The sequence below is a fragment of the Lepisma saccharinum genome, chromosome 1, assembly GCF_977018435.1.
Source record: "Lepisma saccharinum chromosome 1, izLepSacc3.1, whole genome shotgun sequence".
Lineage (NCBI taxonomy): Eukaryota > Metazoa > Arthropoda > Insecta > Zygentoma > Lepismatidae > Lepisma > Lepisma saccharinum.
Genome location: NC_139229.1, coordinates 203,235,526 through 203,259,949, shown reverse-complemented (window position 1 = coordinate 203,259,949; position 24,424 = coordinate 203,235,526). Strand labels below are relative to the sequence as shown.

General features: G+C 37.6%; 2 protein-coding genes across 2 annotated transcripts in view; both read left to right on the top strand.

Annotated features, from left to right (window-relative positions):
• Positions 1-3,651, top strand: part of LOC145988438 (dipeptidyl peptidase 1-like) — a 42,614-nt gene extending 38,963 nt beyond the window's left edge. Inside the window, exons 8-9 of the mRNA XM_083123333.1 lie at positions 1,296-1,453; positions 3,396-3,651. Of these exons, the coding sequence (XP_082979459.1) occupies positions 1,296-1,453; positions 3,396-3,578 (341 nt within the window). The 3' untranslated portion in view covers positions 3,579-3,651. The remainder of the gene's footprint in view (positions 1-1,295; positions 1,454-3,395) is intronic.
• A 10,445-nt stretch (positions 3,652-14,096) lies between these two features.
• Positions 14,097-23,371, top strand: LOC145991268 (dipeptidyl peptidase 1-like). The gene is made up of 9 exons (XM_083127243.1): positions 14,097-14,298; positions 15,368-15,522; positions 15,812-15,958; positions 16,902-17,035; positions 17,793-17,915; positions 18,788-18,974; positions 21,404-21,515; positions 22,098-22,252; positions 23,005-23,371. Exons 1-9 carry the CDS (start codon positions 14,130-14,132, stop codon positions 23,185-23,187), a joined length of 1,365 nt encoding a protein of 454 aa, XP_082983369.1. The 5' UTR covers positions 14,097-14,129; the 3' UTR covers positions 23,188-23,371.
• Positions 23,372-24,424: the final 1,053 nt, after the last annotated feature.

Here is a 24,424-nt window from a genome sequence, read left to right as displayed (position 1 = left end):
GTCATTTAGTTGAACGATACGTGGTCACTACATCCTATCTCATCGCCACTGTTTATTTGCTTTCTAGACCAGTACTTCTTTCAAATTGATCCCCAATTATCCTTATGATGCTGGACCAACAACGACATTCTTTTCTTAACCGTGATAGAATACGGCGATAGAATACGGAATCTCTAGACACAAAAGTGAGATCATTATCCATTAGGTTACGCAAGGACCAAGATTACACATTTGCATGAACTGTTGTAATAGTTTTATTCTTTATCAAACTGAATTTCATTTCTGTATGTGTTTTATAGCACCCTGTATATAAAAAAGATTACTATAAAATAAATAACCTCTCCAAAGGTGATTTAAATCTACTATTTCTTAAATTCTACTTTCAAAAATTGAAATTTGAAACTATCTATAGAAACTGAAGGAAATTGAAAAAAAAAAATATGTAACTGAACCAATTAAAATTAGTCTACCTACAGCCAAGAAACGGAGCACGCACATATAAGGAATATTTTTTTTAAAGCAGAGAAAAAACTACATTCATAGTGGCAGGTAGATGTTAACAAATAGTCAAACTTTCAAAATATTTTTTTTTCAGGAATTCAAATCATGTTCCTAAAATTTAATCCTGACAAAGTTCTCACATCTACTTAATACTTTTTAAAAGGATGGACCTTATCTGTTATTTTGGTAGTTTTGTTGTATTTATATTGATATTATTTACAATTTCAGAATGAAAGAACAATAATGAACTTCTTAAATATATTACTTTAGACGTATAAAGATGTAGCAGCGTGGGAGATGATAAAATGTTTACTCAAGATACGTATAAAGCTTAATCAATAAATTGATGAAGTTTTAAGTCCACTTTATGCACAGATAGGCTAATTGGAACTGGACCTACAGTTTAAAGTGAAATCCGAACCGCTGTACAATACAGGTATCGAACCCGGGACTTTAATCAATAAAGTTCGACAATTCTGTATTACCATATACCACGCCAAAGAAATTGTTAGCTACCTTCGCTTTCTTGTTTTTCACAAAATCGGACAAGAGACTAATATCAAGCACACGGAAGAGACATCCATTTTTACAATATATCCTGATAGATACGAGGGGAGAGTGAAAAGTTTTGAGCCTCACAGCAAAGGGGTGGGGGTGTTTGAGCTACAGTTTCTCATTGTGATTTCTCTACATAATCACATAATCTCTATAATCACTCTTCCTCTAGATCAATGCACTATGCATTATGTGATAAAGACATGCTATAGTTAGATTAACACTAACTACTGTTTCAGGTTACTACGGGGGCTGCAGCGAGGAGGCAATGCGTGTGAACCTCGTAGAGAAGGGTCCTTTGATTGTCAGCTTCAATGCAGACGGTCTTTTCGTTGCTTACAAACGGGGAATCTATCATCACGTTGAATTCAATGAAAGACATCATGATCCATATCAGGTATGTTTACCTTTATATGTACTTATTTAACTTGATGGAACATGCAAGATGAAGAACAAATCTCGTTCATTCTCTCTCGCTCCTACGAACCGACTTCGTAGAGGAGTGGCAACCACAGATCGCTACGACCAAGGCTCTCGGGTTCAAATTTCAGTCTGGGCATGGATGTTCTTTATGCGTGGCCCTCGCGATTAGCCAAAAGTGTAAGAAAAGCGGCGATAAATAACAAAATGTCAAATGTAATCAAATGATTGCTGGGACACATTTGTAGTAAACGTATCTTCATTAGCTATCTGGATTTCTTCAAATACTTTCTCCCATACAAGAAATCTTCTTAAATGCTGTCTCATTAGCTACTTTGATCAAAGATAGTCACTTGTAATAAGTAAGGAAACCAGGCACGTAGCCAGGGGAAGGACTCGGATGGTTGAAGCCCCTCCACCCCCCAAACATCTACAAATCTTTCTTTGGTTTGTAAACCTGCGACGTTTTCGTCTTTAGATGGCAGCTGCTTGTAAGGGATGAGCCTTATCGTATCCAAGTTCGTATCCTTCTTATACGCGTATTTGTTTTATTTCTTATTTTATGTCACTATTCTGCAACATTTGGCTAATCGTGACGATGATGATAAAGTTGATGGACACTAGTGTCGAGGCCAGGGCTCGAACTTGAATTATTCAGTGGCAAGGACCATTCAATGCACTTGACCACCGAGGCGACTCCGTGAATGTATCGTTGTATTCTACTACTCCAACGATTCATCATTGTTGCAAATTATTCAAGAGGTAGACAAGCGAAGTAAAATAACGAAAATAGGAGTAGTAACAAGAAGCATGTCTTCTGGGACGGATTACATTTTTTTCTAAGATATATGGTATATTTTGAAGTGTTGGATGCTAACATACGCTGAAATGTTTTCGAGTTCAGCTAGCTGGAAATTTTACAAAATTTGAAGTTTCATCAGACGTTGTTCATAGCCCTCTGTCCTATTCAAGTTCACCGTATTCCATCCATCAACATATGTTTCTTTGCGCCCGCTGAGGCAATAATTTAGAAGTTACAGAAAGAGATCTGCTCTGAGAGAGGAAAAAGTAAGAAACGAACAGATTTAATCGAATATTGTAATTACGTTAAAAACATTTAGATAAGCATATTATAACAATATAATGTTATAAATCATTGCGCACATTGGTAACGCTAGGAGAGAGGAAGCCAGGCAGAAGACCTTGAGTTCACAAAGCGTTCGCCAGCTTGCACAAGATCGTACGAGTTGCCCAAGCCTGCCTTACATTATACGAATCCAGGATCTCGAGTTACTAAACACACTTTATTAATCTCTGGAGATCTGAACCTAACATTTGGCACATTTTCATTGCTACATTTGAAATTCTATATTTTTTATTTATTTATTTAAACTTTGTGTTCCTTATTTGATTTAAGAGAAGCATTAGATTAACAAACGCTATTTGGGGCCTCCCCCATGGCGCAGTGGTAGCGTCATTGCCTTGTAATCGAGGGGTCCCGGGTTCGATACCCGGTGGAGGCACAAGTGGTTCGGATCCCACTTTAAACTGTAGGTCCAGTCCCGATTAGCCTTACTGTGCATAAAGTGGACTTAAAACAGCAACTCAAACCAAACAAACGCTATTTGAATACATGCAACACGAAAAGCTGAAATTCTGGGTACAACAACTTCACCTCCCTAATCCGACCACAAATACCATAAACGAAGGAGATCCAAGAAGACGCATTCACAAAATGCCTAGACCTCATTAAAAACAAATCTATTAATGTAATCCAATGAGTTGAATTGGTGCTTTTTAAGTCCACTTTAAGCACAGTAAGGCTAATCGGGGCTGGATCTACAGTTTAGAATGGGATCCGAACCACTATGTGCATGCTTTATTTCGTGAAAAATGACTATTAACTTTTTACCTTACAGAAAATTACTCATTGCGTTGTATTGGTTGGCTATGGAGTTCATCGTAAGACTGGGGAGAAGTATTGGATCGGGAAGAACAGCTGGGGAAAGAATTGGGGAGAAAAAGGATATTTCAAAATAAGAAGAGGAAACAACGAGCGTGGTATTGAGGCTTTGGCTCTGGACGTCATGCCCATTCCATAAAATAGAACAGTGTATAACAGAATGGAGTAGATTGGAATAAACTAATTTTATATGATTGCTTTCTTACGGTATTGATTGACATACCTTAATCACTCTATCTTAAGTGCAGTGGTAATTTTAAGAAAATAATGTTCCTCACTGAACATTTCCGGTTCGTAGATCATTTCTACCTGATTCTCTCTTTGTAATTATTGTATGTCATGTGTTCTTTGTGTACAACTGCTGTAATAATGTATTAAATTCTGTTGTCAGCCGTATAAACTCCTATAATAAATAAGTAATACGCACACATACATATACTTTTTAAAGCAAAAGCAGTCCATGGAAGCAGGGTTGTTAAAAGTCCAGGAACTAGGGGTGTGCGGGATCCCAAAAGGTCGGGACCGGGATCGGGAAAAAAAATTCCCGTTCCGATCCCGACTTCGGGAAATGACTTCCCGACTTTTCGGTATCCAGAGCAGTAGGGAAATACCGAATTATCGTTTTAAAAACTCGTTAATTCTCGACGTTTTCTGCAATGTAAGTGTCTCGAACTTATCGGAAATTGTTAGTTTTTATTCCAGAAATGCAAAAACAATCACTTAGGGTGAAAAATGACTTGCAGAATTCGATATTTTCAGAGCCTCAGGAAATTTCGAAAATTTCTCGACTTTGTCTGGAAATTGCGATTTTTTTTTCCCGTCAAGAATGTCGGGAATTAAAAACATTCCCGTCCCGATCCCGTCCGACTCAAAAGAATTTGTCCCGCACATCCCTACTAGGAACCCATAAATTCTAATGGGTTCTATTGGGTTCCGGTGCAGGACCGGAACATTTTCTCTTGGACAATTTAAATTCGGTTCAAGTTGCGTATTGTTACATTGAAAAAAGGTTCCTGGACCCAATTGAAATGCTTTAAATATGAAAACTCATTTACGTTTGCTGATTTTCTCTCCCAGTCCGAGATTGAATTTATTTACAATTGTACGTAGCGCAGGGAATACATCATAAACTCCCTTGTCAAAGAGTTTTTGTACATAACGCAATGGACTATATTAGTGTGTCACGTGTTGCTCCGACATCCGATCCAGGAACTGCAGCCAATAGTAGCTGCCGATGAGGTAATGTGAGGCTGCTGTGTTCCCAGCAGTTTCTAATTTTAGTAGTTTCTGCCATATCGATAATTATTACTGACATATACCAAAACCGTGACGTATGGTGTAACCACCTCTCAAGGATACCCATTTGCTAAGATAGATCCAAGTCTAAAGTGAGACACAATGCACCGGAACTCCTTTCCAGCAAACCGGTTTGGTGCCGAAACTCAGATCCTTGTGCGACATTGGACATCCATTTTATTATTTAATACACTTTTCAAAATTCCATTTTCTTACAATCATTCTTGTAAACAATAAATGAAGAGGAAAATATAAAGTGGACCTAATTTCCTGAAATGACAAACGTGATTGAACTTGTGTTTGTACTTTACTTTGGATACAAAAATCAGTTATTTTTTTCTGGCGTTACACAACGGTACGCCTTACCGGCAACTTTTTATTCGTGAGAATAAAAATAAATGCATTTTATTTTAAAGAAATTTGTCTCTGTGTGTTGGCGTGTGGCTACATGGATGCACGGTCGATTATTTTATTTATTGATGTCCTTTAATTTACTTCGCTTCTTGTGCCACTTTTGGCTAATTTTCGAAGATGGGGATGAGTGATGATGTGATGAAATTGATGTACGGACACTCACAAATGTCCATGCCCATTCCAGGATTCGAACCCAGGGCCCCTGGCATTGTAGCGCGATGTGCTAACCACTCCGCCACGTGGGCTGGCACGATCGTTTATGAATATACCACAATACTCAGAGGGGTTCTTATGATAAACACAATAATAAATAATAATAACAACAAACCAACTTGAACAGTACCAAAAACACTGATATTATTATTATTAGTAGTAGTAGTATTGGATTAGATTTATTCTTTCATGTGCGAGCCATAAGCTGTACGCCCTACATACCATTTGGCTTTTCTTCTACAATAGATACAGGGTGGCCCGTAAGTCCCTACCCATTCCCATATTTTATTTGTCCAGTGCATCTGTGTGCTGTCCTTCATTCTCGCCGCATAATATTATACGACGCCATGTTCTGTGAGACTTTTTTAGCAATATAGCAGGAATTATTGTTCCAAATGCCTCTGTAACAGCTGCCCTCAACTCATGTTGTCCGTATTCGATCAAAGTTGCATATTGTTTCATTTCAATACGGAACTTGGAGCCTATTTAAACTAATTCAGAAAAAAGGTTCCTGGACCGTATTTAAATTGATATGGAAAAAGGTTCCTGGACTGAATTAAAATACTTTACAGGTAAAAATGTTTATTTACGGTCCAGAACCCATTTACGGTTGTTGATTTTCTCCCATGGACCGGAATTGAATTTATTTAAAATTCTTGGACCCTTAACATGCAAGTGCAGCGAGACAGGATACTTCCAAAGAATGGCTGAAGATTTCTAACTGAAAGGAAAAGACTGGTTCAATTGTGGCCCAGGTAGATGTTTGTTTAAAGCCCCATAACACCGTCAATGTCTCTACCATCTGTGATGGCCTCGTTTTTCAGTTGGAAGAGGCGCGCAAGGCTATTTGTACCTTACAGCCTTCCGCCGGAGAACCAACTGAAATCGAGTTAACATTTCGATTGCAATGCATTCGATATAACATGTCGTTTGCATCCATGTATTACAAGATCCACGCTTTCATGCACAGAGCGACGAAACGTGTAGTACAACATGAATGGAAGACTAAAATTGGTAAACGCTGTAAGTGCCACAATAATTCAAACACCTTTTTCAACGTTAAACTGTGAAATGTGCCATGGTAGTTCAAAGGGCGTGTAAAGAGGTCACTAGTGTGCACGTTCTTAATGGTTGATGTGCGGAAAGATGCGATTTCCCAACACTTTCGTTTTTCGCACTTACAACGTTTACCACTTTTAGTCCTCAATTAATTCTTCATTATGAGTAAGCGAAACTAAAATATAGAAATCTAACCTCATAACATTACATGAAGTTCATTAACTATCATAAACTAACTTATAAGCTACTTCGCAGACACAAAAGAAAAAAATGTGAACTTGTAAAAAACTTAAGAACACTACTCAGTAATTAAGGTTAAAAAAATCGTTATAATTAATTTACAGTGTGGATGGGAGGTGGGTGATAAATAGTAACTGTTGAAGAACGACGCTTCCAGATAAGTACAATGTACACTAGCGCACCATGAAATAGATTTAGCTCACCTTGCAGCTATTCACAATGTATACGGAGTAGTTAGGTGGTTAGGTTCTTTACGAAAATTAAAACTATTGAATTTAACAACCATTGTGCCCGAGGAAGAGTTTAGTGTCCATGCTCTTGAGCCCAGTCAAACAAAATTCTCTGGCAATACTACCACAGGAGAAGTGAACTTTAAATTGTCCTTGAAACCTAACCAGTAAAACTCCCTAACAATGTATGACACTAACAGTACATTCCTGAATTCATGAATATATTGTGCTGAATGCATGGAAAGAAAGTGGCAGTGTTCTTAAAGAAACGTATAACACCAGCATTAGCCTGAAGTGACATGGGAAAAACTCTAGGTGGATGGCTACGGATATCAATACCTGGTAGCAACTTGGCCCATTAACATATATAAACCAAATTTCTTCGTAACATTTAGCATTTATGGTTTACTCGCAATATCAATTACAACATTAAAATAAATACAACAAATTTTCTGTAGTCATAAGCTGGCCATTGTTACCCCAGTATAACAACAGTCGATGTAGAGTAAAATGTGGGACCTTCCCAACAGGGTGGTATTCCAGAGCTGATAAACCAATCCCAGTTCGGAGACCCTTTGTGTACTATCAAACCTAAGAGCAGGTGGAGCCCGTTCTAGGAGGAACTTCCGACGAGGACTCCAAGCCGAGCAGGAAGGGTAGAGTATTCGAGTCCCCACATCGCCCGAATGGAGGAGAGCACCTATCTCTTCCCTGTTTGTACTGGGAAGAGAACCATAGCTCATGGATAGGCGGCGATTAACAGGGTGGAAGCTATGCGTTGTGAAAGTTTTGGGCCGAGTTTAGCCGCTTTCACGCACGTATGCTTTTCGGGAGTGGTTCCACAGTTTTGCTTGCTATCCAAAGTACGAGAATTTGCCCTCCCTACACCCACATCAATCGCGAACCCAGGAGAACTTGTCTACAAGGACAGAACCGTAACCATTAGGCTATCTTTGAGTTCCCAAACTACACATGGTCGAATATGAATAGAGGCTCTTTAAGTTATCCCGTGCATTGAAGAACATTACGATTTTTATTACTTGAAGCAGATTTCCGCTCAGAAAAGAATACTGTTCGTCAAATGACAATGTTATATTGTGATTATTTTGGGTGAGGAAATGTTCTTATTTAACCCAAGTTACTTCAGGCATATACTGTATGCTTGCACTATATGTATGCTTGTACGTAAATGCCAGGTTACTCAGAATAATGAAAGTACAGATAAAATGATTAACAATCGTTTAACTATGGATGTGTTGTTCATGGACAGAATCCTATCCAGGAAGTCAGACAATGTTGGTGAAGAGACTAGCGGCTTCATGAACATGACATGTTTAGCTACTTATACATTAGTTTCTATTATCATTTTTGTTTGTTTCTTCCCTGCTAATTTCATACATTTAAGTGTGTTTATTAATTGTACCTGTATAGAATTGAAATTATCATTACTAATATAAACGCTTTTATACGCGCAATTTTACTTCTTCACCACTAGTTCAAAGATAAGTTCTATATTTTACTGGTTGAAGTAGTTCAATCATACTATGACTTAACCTTATAGATTACAAATTAGGTTACTGTTGATACTAGTGTGTTAGCTCAAACAAAGGAAAGCCAAAAGTCATATTTTCATAAAACTCTTTTGATAGCAAATAGCTTTAGTGAACTCTGAAAAGTAATATTTCACAAGTGAAAACAGTTTCTGTAGAAGGTTTGATTTGATTTGATTTATTTTACTTCGCTTCTTGTGCCACCTTTGGCTAATTTACGAAGATGGGAATGAGTGATGATATGATGAAATTGATGAATGGACACTAACAAATATCCATGCTCAGGCCAGAATTCGAACCCGGGAAACCTGACGTCGTTTTCTGTAGAAGGAAAAGATTATTGCACACAAATATCAACCGACATGAGGAAAGAAACAAAATACTTACATACTATTCTGCAGCTACAAGGGATCGTTTATCTGCATAGGACTGAATATTGGGAATACCTGGACTGTTCTCGGAGTATTGCCATTGCCCTGGAATTAAACATTAAAAATAACGATTACCTTAAATAGAAGTAGAATAGAACCTTTCACGTCTCCATTGCGTTTAATCTTCAGTCGTTTTCATAGCTACTATAATAGATTTCAACAATGCACACAATTATTGTTAAATGTTTGGATATTGTAGTGCTGCAAAGATGAGAATCCTACAAGGGGAGGCAACGGCTTGGGAAATTGAATTTGGGACGAGACTTTGTGTAATGGAAGGGTGCATTATAGGTACTGATATCAGTACAGACGCACCCAAAATTTTTAATTCAATTAATCAATCAAAAAATAAGGTTTTGTCTAATCTTAAAGAAAATCCAGTAACCCTATTTATCGGAATATTACCATCAAGTTTCGTTGTCTTTATCACACAGCTGTGGAATGTTTCATCAGATAGCCATCAACACTTTAAACACAATAAGGAAACAGAAAATCCCAAGATAAACCTTTATCGAAAACGCAAGCGCCCATGTCTGTCAGCGTCACGTTGTGATAAGATGATGATACCATAGCATTTGCTAATATAATTATTTCCTCTAAAAAAATGTATAAAACGGACTTAATCTAGACATCAGCATACAGGGCTGCTAAACCAGGTTTAGAAATATGATGGTAGTGCCGAGACGATCGCGTCTCGTGAGTGAGAAATCTTATGTCACTGTCGTCTCGAATCACATACGTTTGACTTGTTCTTGGTCTCGTCCCGAAGTGGAATTCTCGAACATGTTTCGAGTCTTGAAATTATAGATACAAATATTTAAAACACTTATTAAAACAAACTAAAATTTCTACGTAGTACAACTCCTGTGTGTGCCTAATCTACAATTAAAAAATTAAGTTCTTACACACAAACAACAGAAGAATTTGTTTGTAAATAATTAGACAGCCGCTCATTTGGAGGTAGCACAGTAAATCAATTTTAAGTTTGGGGGAAATTTTCATGTATTGATAACTTCTCGAAATAAACAAGACTATCGAAGAGTTAAGTCTCCGTTTCGTCTAGATTTTACAGTTTCGTTGATAAGTTTCGGAGGGACTGAGTTCTTTATCATCTGAAATTTCGAGACAACAAGGAGACTTCTCTTATCTATTTGTACTTCGAATTTCTAGTGACCTATGAAAGTTTGTGGTTGTTTCTCCACACACTTCATGACTTTTTCACACATCCGACAAGTTTGTAACAAAAAAATATATAATAAAGTATTATTTGTGCATATAGACTAATTGGCATTGGGTCTTCCCTCGCTGAAACATGAGTTCGATCAAGAAATAAGTCAAAATAAGTTTTATTACTTTAATATACGTATATCCACTACACTCTGTTTCTAGAATCTGTGGTGCAAGGCCTCATAATGGTAGAGAAGGGAGAAAGCGAGTGGGAGGAGCAAAGCAGTGTGTGCTGCTGGTAGCTGTAGCCGGGTTTTCCCCTCTCACGCGTTCAATTGATCTTGCCCTCTTGAGAGACTACATGTGCAGAGGACTTGTTTCCGTTCACTTGGTACAGAATTTCCCGGGACAGAGTGTAGGCCAGCATTTCTAACCTGTGATCCAGGACTCCCAGGACGGTGTCATACCTTCTCAGAGAATCTTGTAGAAATGTTAGAAGGTTCCAGGAAATTAGGTAAAAAAAGTAAAGTGTTCCCCTGTGCATAGCACCACGCCATGAAGGCGTATAGGGGGTGTGGGGGTAACGCCCCACACTTTCTTGATCCGGTCGTGAGTGATCAGCATCACGCCCCTGACCGCCTTTACACCCCAGGGTTTGCCCCAGGTACCCATGTTATTCGACGCTGGGTAGGCGCCGGGGCCGCTCCCACCGTTAGAAAAGTTCCCGGATTTGAACCGGCCGGGGATCGAACCCGGGACCTTGAGCATGGTAGTCAGACGCGTTACCGACTCTTTTTTTTTTTTTTTTTTTTTTTTTTTTTTTTTTTTTTTTTTTTTTTTTTTTTTTTTAAAGGAAAGCCCCTATGCGGAAGCTTCCCCCATCACACTTCATTCACTCATATCATTTCATTCATATTTCAATTTCAAGACTTTTCAGGACAGACAATCACAAACATCCATGGCCTAACCGGGAATCGAACCCGGGACACCTGGCGTCGTAGCGCGATGTGCTAACCACTCCGCCACAGGGGCCGCCACTGAGCCACCGCGGCCACCTCCAGGGACTGTGCCGATTTAAGAATTAAATATGCTTCATGGCTTGCAAGAAGACAAAACTTCTTAATATAAAATCCACATCTCCTGATCGCTAAGGAAAAGTCCCTTCCGTATGTGTATCTGTGCTTGTCTGTATTACTAACATGATGGGTGCAGTGAATGAACAGACATTGTCGACGCAAAGGTGGCGCAATAGTGGACGTTCAAGCTAAAGCCTTGCTGCTGAACTATGAATTTACAGGCTTAAAAAGGAACGATCAGGATATTTGGAGATCAGTTGATCATCATTATTACTGTTGGGAGGTAAAGTACAATTATGAGGATTGTTGGAATTGTACTTTGAGGAATAGGATCAGGAGAACCTTCTAGTCCTGACGACAGTGTCCGAGGTATATAATACGTATGTGCATGAAATAGGTGCCCTATCACCGACTTTCTCTCTCTCTCTCTCTCTCCCTCTCCCCCTCTTCTCTCTCTCTCTCTCTCTCTTTCTCTCTCCCTCTCCCCTTCTTCTCTTTCTCTCTACTCCACCCATTATCATCAGTAAATAATTACACATATCCTTTAGACATCAATAACTTCTCTGACTACATCCCTAATTATTGTGGTCATTCGGCAAAATGCGCTGAACAACTTTGTGGCCACATGCCCTTCCATTTAGGAGAGCGTATGAAGATTAGCAATATATGTTCCGGAGTCCGCAACAACACAATACACATATTTAAAAGGGGTACGTGGTGAATGACAGGTTAACAACCGCTGAACTACAGGCTCTACTACCTAGTGTATATTTTCATGTAGGCTTTAGGGGTTAATTACCTGGGGGGAAAAAAATGCCGACTCTCATCCTAAGCAAGGTAGAATGCTACTTCGGAATAGATCCGTGCAGAAATTCTCTTTCAGAGTTTGTGTTCCTGTGTTTACGTAGTAAGTTACGTCACTGAGTGTGAACGGAAAAATCTTAACGTCCGGAGATGTTTAGTGATGGAAAATCTCCTTCGGTTTGTTTTGAAATTTACCTCTCTAATATAAGCTACCTATAAATCGAACGGGCGGCTCAAGCTAAACTTTTTGTCTCGGTAATTGATTGATTGATTGATTGATTTGCTTTATTTTACTTCGCTTTTTGTGCCACTTTTGGCTACTTTGCAAAGATGGGACTGAGGGATGATATGATTAAATTGATGAATGTACACTCACAAACATCCATGCCCACGCCAGGATTCTAACCCGGGATCCCTGGCGTCGTAGCGCGATGTGCTAACCACTCCGCCACGGGGGCCGGCTTGTCTCGGGCAAGGTGGATTGTTGGCGCCCCTTAATCTCACCCTGCTTCCCTCATCTTTCTATCCTGTTCCTCCTACTTTGTAAACAACAGGGCAATGTTATATATTTACGGTTTTAATGATGAAAAATAATACTCTTATTTTTAAAATACTTAAGTATTATTGTTAATTGAAGGTATAGGTTTATTTAATACCTACGAGATGACATCAAAATAACAGTAATCTCTTAGCTTAAACTGATAAATGGTTTAGGAATATGCTTATTATGGTATGCAACAAAAACTTCAATTATACAATAAATCCAACTGTTATTAAAACAAATATTCACGCACCCATTGGAGGCGCATAGTGGTTCCGATCCCACTTTAAACTGTAGGTCCAGTCCCGATTGGCCTTTCTGTCCATAAACGCAGACAAACAAATAGCCACACTTAGGTAAAGGTAAAGGTAAAAGATAAAGTTCCCCGTGGATATAGCACATGTAGGGGGTGTGGGGGTAGGCCCCACACATTCTCGATTTAGGCCATTTTGGAGATGATGTAATCAGCACCACGCTCCGGCCGCCTTTACCCCAGGGTTACCCCCAGGTATCCATTGATTTGAGACCACGTTATCAAAAATAAGATTTTGGTGTCAATCAAGGTGGACGACCTGGTTTGCCACCCACGAGAACGACGCCTCGGGCTTCGACCAGATGTGTTTACCGTTAGCATGCTTGGAATTCGGATCCACATAATGATGCCCCCTAAATGTTGTCTATCCAACAAATTTTCAACTGCAACCTTTAGGGGAATTATTATAATCATTGTTATGTAGCTATACCTTATGCATAACTTATGCCACGGAAAAGTATATTTAGAAAATACATTTGATTTCAGGTACCGATCGAAGACGCCATCAAACTTTAAGTTTAGAAAAGTTTGTTCAATTTGTGTCTAACACACGAGTAATGTGTATTAGCAGAATTAGCACTTGGAGGCTTTGCGTAACATTTGTGGATAATATTTTTCAGTACATACTTTGTGTTTCAACTCACATTGTGCATTTAATGTCTCCCTGTTTTAAATTTCCGTTGACGTCGTGATTAACTTTGGTGCAAAAAATAAAAGAAAAATGCTACCTACGATCTAGATCTTCAGATTTAGATTACTTGCACATTTTCCTGTCCTTCATTTGCTAAATTTATCGATTTCATATCATCATTTGAAACAACGAAACAGTTTGCATACAATACGAATGTATAGAACTTTCCTGCACTTCATGTTTGTAATGATTGTCCCGAAATCTCAATTACTACTGTTCATATCGTTATCATTACGTCAGTGGCCTTACTCAGCATAAAATATCATTTTACAAGAGTTCTCTTCACAGAAATATTGTGAAAAATAAAGATTTTGGTTAGACAATCGTCCAGTGTACACCACTCTTATCTATGTCACAACTATTGTAGAGTGAGTAGTCTGATATTTTTGATAATATAGGCAAAGCATAACAAAAGTGCTTTTTTTGTTCTACGATTTACACATTGTTTTATTTTTGTTATTGGTAAATGTAAGCCAAGTTGCTATCACCACTGAAGGTCATTGGTACAAAGCCCTCAACTTTTCAAGTTGTGATTGGAATTTGCCGCTGATCGTATACGATAAAGATAAACAATCACGTCCTCTTGTTTCCAATAAAAAGCCAGAACCAAGGAAAGAAGTTGACAGTTGTTGTCTTGTGCTAGTTGATATCTGCGAAGTTTCAAAATGGCTGGACGCTTAGGTCCTTGCGTTGCTCTCTTCTTCCTAGCTCTTTGGTCATCGAGCCATGCCGACACTCCCGCCAATTGCATGTACGAGGACGTTCGCGGAACTTGGGTCTTTTACGAAGGAACGAGGGACGGTGATAGCCGTATCAACTGCGACGGTACACTAGGTAATACTAGGTTTCTCCTTGCTAACAATTTGTCTTTCTATAATTCATTAATAAAAATTATTGACGTACTATGTTAATAGGTTCATTACTATATTACTATGTATTAGTTTATTTGCAGTTACTCTTTACTAATTGTTGAGTGCACTAGTGTCACATTACGAAAAAGGTAAAATGAGCGAAGACTAAAAATCGCTGTTTCGAGATACGATATGGTAACGTTCACCGTGCAGTTTTGCCAACTTCATGCGACAACCTTTGTCCAAATGGAAATTGAATTGTTTCTTTCCTCATATTTCCAGTAAATAGTCGTGACATACTAATATATGGTCTACAAATCTCCGAATAAATTTAGTTGTGCTTGGACGCATTTCACAGATGTGGCAACAGTGCAACCTAATTTTGCATCTCCAGGTGCAGCGATACTAACTTATAATTGAGTCTTTGCGCTTTTATTGATAATATTAAATACCCATTGCAAAATGTCACAGTAGTATAATTCAACTGGAAAGAAACGAAATATTTGTTCAAACTATTAAAAAAGTGAAAAATAACGTTAATATTATGAAGAAACTTTCTTCAGTCAATTGGTTCAAGTCTTGTAAAACTAAACTAAATTATTTTGTGTAACACCCATCCGACGAAAGTTTCCGTTGGGGGGGGGGGGTGAATGGTAGTACTCAAAGGATCCCATGGTTATTTATCCATGGTTTACTAGATGGAATTCTGCTAGTACAACTTCTCAACTACGATATTCAATTTCAAATTGCCTCCAACGAACATAGCATCGGGAAATATTTACACCAAAGATGAAATTGATAATCGAATTCAACAATACTGTTCTCGCATCTTCTGCGTTGTAAACTGTAAACAATTAATGATACGTTGTAGTTTCATTGTGTTAGTATGTTATATACTCATTCAAGACAACAGGGCAGTGTAACTTATTGGGAGAGAAAGCCCGTGAACACATCTAGTACAATCAAATACGGGTACCTGTGGTGTTGATTTTCTATGCAATCTATATTTTTCCATATAAGCATTAATTTGAATGAGCCTTTTCCTCTTGCAGAGAGAATCGAAAAGGAGATCCGTGTGAACCTCACTTACCCAGACGTGGCCATTGATGAGCATGGCAACGAAGGGCATTGGACTATGATCTACAACCAAGGTTTCGAAGTGACCGTCAACGGAAGGACCTACTTCGCTTTCTCTCTCTATGAAGAGGTAAGCTGGGGTGTCTTATTAGAATATCATTAGAAATTTCTCAACATATGCAATGTATAGAGAAAAAGTTAACTTTGCGTATAAGAAATTTATACTTTTATGAGAATAACATCTGAGAACCCAAACTTTAAGTAATTTGATCTTTCTGGCCATAAGGTCTTGGACGCAATTTCGACTTTCATTTTATTCATGCGTTTGATTTAGCTTCACTAATTCAGATGCAACTGTGTTATGAGAGAATAGAGAAATAATACAATTTGCTTACACTCATACCTTACTCTCTCTTCAGACTGGATCCTCTGTAACCAGCTACTGCGACCAGACCTCGAACGGGTGGTCCCACGATGTCACTATTCGCCACTGGGCCTGCTATTATGGCAAGAAGGAGACTGCTGTAGCACCGAGGACGGAAGCCAAGCCACATGCTACTGTCTCGGTAAGTATTTAATAATTTATCATGAAGGATAAAATAATTTCAATATCATATTTTACAACTCATAAACTCAATAAGAGCAGACCTTTAACATATTTTCCTTATAATTCTTATGATATATGGGAAAAACACAAGTCGTTTAAATAACCAATAGCTTGATCCATGCTATTTTGTCAGCGAGAAGAGTAATTAAGTTCGAATCCTGGAAAATACACGATTTCTCCAATTCCTCATTCTTCCTCACTTCCACTATTAACTTAGGTAGAAAAGCGAAGTAAACTACCTAAAATTCGAAATTAGTATTAATTTTCGAATAAACTTATCAAGAACCTAATCTGTGAATGAAAATTTTACCGTAATACTAATTATATGAATTTTCAAAAATTATCCTCCCATTAAACTGTCTTGTTCTTATTATCAGCTGTAACGTTGAATATTCCCGTTTTTTAAACAGACCCCAAATGCAAAATATTCCATTGTCAGAGAGCGAAAACATCGACTATTTCATTGTCTGTGGTGTGGAGACAAGAACGGCGATTGGGTGCCAAAACTGGGTTGGGCGGGGGGCGAGGTGTAAGGGCAGTTTTTCTTGGTAGACAAAGCTTAGCATTAAGAAGCCATTGTGCTGGGGCAAAAAGTGGGGTGACCCCCCCCCCCCCGCAACTGTGTAGAGACCGTGCAACACTTTCAACACGATTTGAAGTGATAATAACATAATTGATATTTTCGGTATGAGTAGATCACTAGAATTTGGTTCGGCCTCTTGGGTTCAATAAATAAACAAGCTTGATCTAAATTTTTCGACAATTTTTTAGTACTCACAGAAAAATTATCAAATTCATAATAATATAATTAATTGTGCAAAACAAATCATATATTGCAGAGTTTTTAGTTTTTAGAATTAGTTTCCTTACAACATTTAATAATTCAATCCATTGGTTTTCAGAAAGGAGTTTTCAGGAACGACCATGGAATGATTGAGAAAATCAACAGCATCCAGAACTCCTGGAAAGCCAAGGCATATCCAGAATACGAGGGAAAGCCCCTGGAGGACCTCATCAAGAGGAGTGGAGGGATCAAGTAAGTGCATGAGCAAAAACAAAAAAACAAAGCCACGAAAATTTCTCCAGTGTAATTAAATTTCGAATCTGATTTCATGTTATTAATAATGCATCTACGCGTATTATCCCCAAGTGTGCTATACTTATTCTCATATTTGGTTAATTTGCCTTCGAAATCATGCTGTTGCAGTAAATATAATTATTTTTTAGAAGCACGATTGTTCGGAAATTTCACGTTTCATTTCCTTCACTTCGAATTTCAGTACCTCTTTTGTGATGTCCACAATACTAATTTTGATAATTCAGTATCATAACTTTTACTTATATTTAGGCTACAGTACCAAATAAAGAAAATTAGCCTATGATATCTTTAGGCATGACTGAATAAACTCACACTTCCTCTAATAGAATAGAATAATTATCTTTTGTATATATACTGTCACTGGAAGTGAAAGCTTTCCTGAAGAAACAAATGAATAACAATTGAAAGCATGAAACAAAACAATCAATTTTTCATTTTTAGGTAAACTAAGTTTTCTGTTTTTGATTGATTTATTTAAAATTGGTGGGTGCGTCGACACATATGGCCATATTGCACCCTTCAATGCGTACGGGGAAATATCCCTTTACCTAAAATTCTTACTTAAAATGTTTTTTGTCACAGAAAAAGAGTACAAGGATTTCTCGCTGTACTTTACGTTGTGAAACTTCGTATGTTTGTTTAGTGTATTTTTATTTTGGTTAATGGTTTATGAACTTTCTTCGCTTCTTTCCAGATCAAGGTTCCCCCTTCCTGCCCCTGCACCTGCCTCTCCTGAGCTGAAGAGGAGAGCGGCCGCCCTTCCAGACAGCTTCGACTGGAGGGACGTTGATGGAGTGAACTTCGTGTCGCCCGTCAGGTAAGCAGATAGGTTATCAATATTGACTTGCAAAGCACAAAGTGTTAACTACAAAATTTCTTATAGTGTAAGATACATACGCTAATATTTGGTGAGCCAATATAACTTTCACTTGAGTGGGTAGAAAAAACATTTACAGGTTCACTAAAACTTTAGACCTTTCGGATAGGGTGGCGATTGATCTTTACCCATTAACAAAGAACCCTTTACTCTGATGTTAATTAAAAAGTCATTGTTAGTTTACAGGTCAAGAGCAACAGGGTGCTCGCCCCTCCTACATCCATGGCTGGTTAGACATATACATTTATTTTAAAAAATGACTTCTATTATTGTAATCATAAGTTAGTGCATTCTGCAGCAAACATGAACGTCAGAAAACTTTTACATAATTCCATGTACAGTTCTCAAATCCAGGTGCAAGGGAAATTACTGAAAGAAGGGAACGTGGTGCAAGTTACTTTACTTTTTTCAGAAGTAATTTTTCTGTGAACATTACGCGCTGGTTACCTGTTACATTGCCATATAATACAGGGATAAGAGAGTTCAACTAGACCATATATACATGCTCACAGTACACTTCCTTCACACATATATGTATGTAAAAATCAGTGTCAATCACGATGCTGTTGGTTTTTGAGAAAAATAGAACTTACATTCTAATTTGCAAGATATTAGATTTCGTCCTAGCGAATAGATTGGCAAATTCTTTACTCAGCAAGATAAATCAAGCAGAGTAACGACCAAAAGTAATCCGTTACGGTTACTGACAAAATGATCGAATTCGTAAAGTGTTATCAAGTAACCTGCTTCCCCAACTCTGTTCAAATCATGCTCTTCAATTACGTCTTTTTTTGTTTGTCTTTACCTTGCAGAGACCAACAGAGCTGCGGAAGCTGCTTTGCCTTCGGTTCTACAGCCGCCATTGAAGCGAGACTCAGGGTTCAAACAAACAACGAATTGCAGTTGGTTCTGTCCCCCCAGGACGTCGTCAGTTGCAACAATTATGACCAAGGATGCATGGGTGGATTTCCATACCTCGTCGCTGGAAAATATGGCAAGGTAAACAGCATACAAAAAGGTTTAAGGAAACCTCTGGCTCTTGATCTTAAATAACGTGGACCGACAAGAGAGGCTAGAAAATAGAAGCCATATAATTTATCAGGGTTGGCCAAATTTGTGTATTTTTATAGAAGAAATCAAACAAACAGTTCTTTTTGTTTTAAACATGTTTTAAATGTTTTAAACAGGAACCGAAAAACGTGTTTCAAACAAATAAAACGTTTAAAACATAATGTCAAGAATACTTATATTCTAAGAATAATGATTACAAAGAATCTCTTAATCATCCAAGGATGGACCATGTTCCTATTATAAAGTACCCGCTTGACTAACTTCCTAAAATACATACTTATGTTAATCGCATGTTGGCTGTTCGGAGAAGCTTCAACTAATCCACAGTTCCCAGGCCCCACTCAGTACACGTAGTAGCTACTGTTTTTTTTTTATCTATATATTTTGTCGTGATTGCAACTAAATATTGACACTAACAACTATGTGCAGTATGTTAAGTAAGGAGCATAACTGTTCAATCCACAGAGTATTACAACACTTGTAAAAGAAAATATAGCCAGGTGTTTTAAACGTGGCCCACGAGTATTCATCACGATATGTTTCTTTGTTAATAGATGTACGAGGGATGATCGATAAAAATGATTACAAAGCCTATTATGGCGTATGTGTTAGACATAGCTGGAAGATCAACAGACCTGATGATGGAGGGCACTCAACACTAGTCTTCGATATAATCACCTTTTTTTGTTCAAGCACTTGTCACAACGGTAGATGAGGTTTTCCATACCGGTTGCACAGAAATCCGCGTCAAGTTCTCGTAGCCACCGTGAGGCAGCTCTTTTGACATCATCACATGTCAGATAATGGTGGCCTGCCAACCAAATGGTCCCAGCTCAGCTGATATTGAGCGTAATGTTCTTCTTCTGTCCTCACGAATACACTCATCCACAAGAGCACAGTTCACGTCAGTGGTAGAGGTACTGGGCCTACCGCTGTGTCCAGGGTTGCCATTAACAATACTGGTCCGTCCTTCTTTGAAGGCACGACACCACTTCGCTACATGTTGCCTTGAAATTGTCCCCTCCATACACCTCCACAATCTGCCTATGAATGTCAGCAGGTGTAGTGTATTTGGCCCACAGGAACCGCACCACTGCCCTCACTTCTACTCTTGACCAATTTTCTAGACGAGTCACCATTTTAAATGTCCGCTTCTCGGGTATACATGGTCAGAATCCAAAGTCCTCAAACTCGCAACAAGACAAACATGTTATTAATTTACACATAAATTTTTGTTACGTTACAGTGAATAAAACAAAAGTTATATGCTTTGTAACCTTTTTTTTCGATCATCCCTCGTACATTTTCAGTCACTGAACAGATTTCTTCTATGCAGAATAAACAAAATTACACGGATTGTATGAAAAGGCAAAGTTACAAAACACACAAATAACCACAAACCGCACAAACTATCAAGTATCAAAATGTGTTTTAAACAAGTCGATAAAATACATGTTTAAAACATTTTGTTTAAAACGTTTTAAACATTTGTAAAAAGAAACAAAGCCGTGTGTTTTAAAGGTTTAAAACAAGTTATTTAGAACACTCTTATTTTATACATGCAATCAAGCTCATTTTTCTGTTAACTTGACACTTGATAGTGAATATAATCTCCTTGCGGACAAGCTTTGTGCTACAAATATTCGATTGAAGAGAAATATTGCAAAGTATAGAAGTAACTATCAACAAAAGACAGTATAACACTCTCTAACGAAGCCTAGTCACGCCACTGAAAAAGGATATCTAGAACTTGTAGCATCAATGCACCACAGAGTTAGTTTATAGGCAACTTAAATAGCATACCAGATAATTTTTCAATTGTAATTCGTATTTTCACAATGTGTTTCAAGTGAATACGAGTAGTTGATAGTGGAATCGAATCAGTAAAATCTTATTTATTTAATAAACATGGAGCTACTGCAAATTATTACCAATATTCTAATAGTAAAAAAATAATTTCTTACTTAGTGCGGAAACAAAAGAGAAAGCAAACGAACAGAAAATTACGGTATGAAATAGTTTGATCGAAAAATGCTGATGCTTTGGGCAGCATATATGAAGATGAATACAGTGCGAAAAATTATGAAACATACCATGAACTATTAAATGTGGAAAAGAAAACCGGATATCTTGAATATGCATATTAGTGGACAGAACTGGGCACATAACATTTCACCAATTCAACAAGGTAGATTGATTTCTGTAGTTCTTAATCACTGCGCTAACATCGTTCTTCTGCTCTTAATTCGTGGGTAACTAACTCACTTAAGAGTGTATTGAATGATTGCTTATTAATAGTACACGATTCAAAGATTAATTGTTAATTAAAATCTGACCCTTAACTAACTCCTTTCCAGGACTATGGACTCGTGGAAGAGTCAGAGTACCCTTACCTAGGCGAAGACACTCCTTGCACAACATCTCCCAACGCCACCAGGCACTACACGGCTGACTATGGATACATTGGAGGTAAGACTCACTTTATGTAAAGCAGTTAAAATAATAATTATTATTATTACTAATTGTTTGCAGTTAGATTTAGTTATATAAGTTATATTTAGGTTTACATAGATGTGTTTTATAGAAAATAATTTTCATAAATATATAACAGTTTCTCCTCCTCAAATTAATACATTTGAAAGTCAATTCAAATCAACCCTATTGTAAAAAATAATCAAATGATCAATAATGTGATAGAAATAGAAATAGGATAGAAGTAATAAGGCAACGACAAATGATATCTGTATTCTAATGTAACATTTCTACTTTTCTTATTTGCTAAAACTTCTCTTCTTTATAATTTCAAACTTTACTTGGGAATAAGCATAATAATAACCGCGGATTGAAAGAATGAACACTATTAGTGTTGTTCGCATAATATTATGGTTTGCGTACTCTGTTACCTATTATTCAATAAATCAAACTACACGCCCGCAAAAAGCAGGCAAAATTAAAGCAAGCTTTTAGAATAATTGACATTGAAAACGCATTAATGAAACATGTTCACATTACAACGCTCCAAAAGTTACACTTCGAATTTTCACTTATCAGGTTACTACGGAGCATGCAATGAGGAACTCATGCTCATCAACTTAGTGGAGAAGGGCCCCATTGTGATCGGCTACGAAGTCTACAGCGATTTCTACAACTATGATGGAGGCATCTATCACCACACAGGGCTCTCCAGCAGATACAACCCATTCGTGGTAAGTCTCGATTTGACTACATCATAAATGTTACGTTCAATTTGAGCGAAAATATGTATTCCCTTGTACGTACCTCAGGACATATATGTATATTCGACGTAAAGAAGTTACACATTAATTCATAAAGATGCCGTAGGAAAACATGCGCGTAACTTTAAGTTTATGAATGAGAGCATTAAGAGCTTGTAAGATTGCTGTGGTCTGATTTTCAAGAAAGAATTCACATTGTTTCCATTAACAACACTGGATTGTACGTGGAAGAAATCTTAAGGTTCGAGGATATTATTTCGCCGAATTTATCACTTAAAAAAGGTAGTGTAAAATTGATTTTTTATAGTGAATACTAATAGAAAAATAAACTAAGCAAACATTACTTAGCAAGCAACTCTACAGTGTCTATGTACCTAAAAATGAGTTCATAATCATGATTTAGTCCGTTGTAGTTTAAATTTACGTGCTTTTTTTTACTATGGAATTCAAATTGATCTGTGCTGACATCTACTAGCAGGTGCTGCAGCTAGGAGAAAAGACCAACGGACAGAAGTACTGTAGAAATGCACTGTAGTGGTCTCTGCACCGAGTAACGACCGTACGTAAGGGTAAACAAATTATTTAACAAATTACCATTTTCGTGGAATTGCAATTAAATATCTCACAATAGTTTTCATGTTGCATGTGTAACCATCTTGTTTTGATAAGAGACATAGTCAACAATATGCTTTATTTAATTTGGCATGTTGTTTTCCTTGCAGATTGTGAACCACGCTGTTCTTGTGGTGGGCTATGGAGCCGATCCTACAACGGGAGAGAAGTACTGGATTGTGAAGAACAGCTGGGGAGAGAGCTTTGGAGAAAATGGATATTTTAAGATAAGAAGAGGAAGCAACGAGTGCGGAATGGAGTCCATTGCTGTAGACGTTACACCCATTCCATAAAGAACACAATTCTTCTGCGAAAGAATCCACCAAGTACAAAGTTCAAATCGTACATGAAAGAATATGTTTCTCGTTACCTTCAATGAAAAACATGTTGTCTTCCTGTTCAGTATTCATAGCAACGACACAGTCTCTATGTACTTAAAAAAGATTCGTTTAAATTAAAAACTATTTTTTCAATGCATGTATATTCTTTATTCCTTCTCACTTTTCACAGGTTTGAACTTTAGACATTCAACAAGAGCTATGAAGTCCAATTCCAATAATGTTAACTGCACATGTTAGAACAGAACAACCAGCTGACTTCCTCTCGCTAACACAACTGTTATATACAAAAAGTCTATGCATACACCATTGCACCCACAAACACGTCTAAGAATCTAGTGGTATACAAGACTCAACAGCACAAAGAAAGCTTTGAGACTCGACATAAAACTACAATTTAATTTATAGATGTGCTGGATTCACAGTCCACGTGAGAAGATTCAATACACTCAGTATCGTGCCCAGAATTTTCGAAAGGGATGATAAGGGAAGGGGAGGTTATGTATATATTTTTTGGTAGTCAGTTCTCATTTTGCCATCTTTTCCTACCTTTCATGTTCTTTTCTTAAGAATACTGGGTCAAAGAAGGGGTTATGACACCCACCGACGGCCCCTTGGGCACGCCACTGAATATACTTATGTGTCGTTTCCAATAAGCATCATACTCTTCTCTTTTAACAAAATATTTGTTGTCACTCAGTGTAATTAAACTACATGTCACACCAGTGCAGGTTGTAAAGCTACAATTAATAAACAATTCCTATCAATAATAATGTGTAAACTATTATTGTTTATATTATTAATAAGTTTCTTAAATTTTCTGCTTTAATGAATTAACTGTACACCAAGTAATTAAATCCTATGAAGTGGTTAGCACATCGCGCTACGACGCCAGGTGTCCCGGGTTCAAATCCTGACCTGGGCATGGATGTTTGTGAGTGTCCAATCATCAATCCCCATCTTCGAAAATTAGCCAAAAGTGGCACAAGAATAGAAGTAAAATAAAGCACATCAATCAATCAATCAAATATGATAAAATATTGTTTGTAAGATTGGTACATAAAATGCAGTGGATTTTCCTTATCACAAAATTCCAGTAATCTATGCCAATCACTACAAGATCTAGATAATCTTGGTGCTTCTAATACAAACACTGCTCCTATTCTTGTTGCCTTGTTGGATTAGGTAAAAG

Excerpts from the sequence above, each read along its gene's own strand:
- LOC145991268 (XM_083127243.1), top strand. The coding sequence starts at position 14,130 with ATGGCTGGACGCTTAGGTCCTTGCGTTGCTCTCTTCTTCCTAGCTCTT. Across the intron at positions 14,299-15,367 it reads CAACTGCGACGGTACACTAG|AGAGAATCGAAAAGGAGATC; the intron begins GTAATACTAGGT and ends TTCCTCTTGCAG. Across the intron at positions 17,916-18,787 it reads AACTTCGTGTCGCCCGTCAG|AGACCAACAGAGCTGCGGAA; the intron begins GTAAGCAGATAG and ends TTTACCTTGCAG.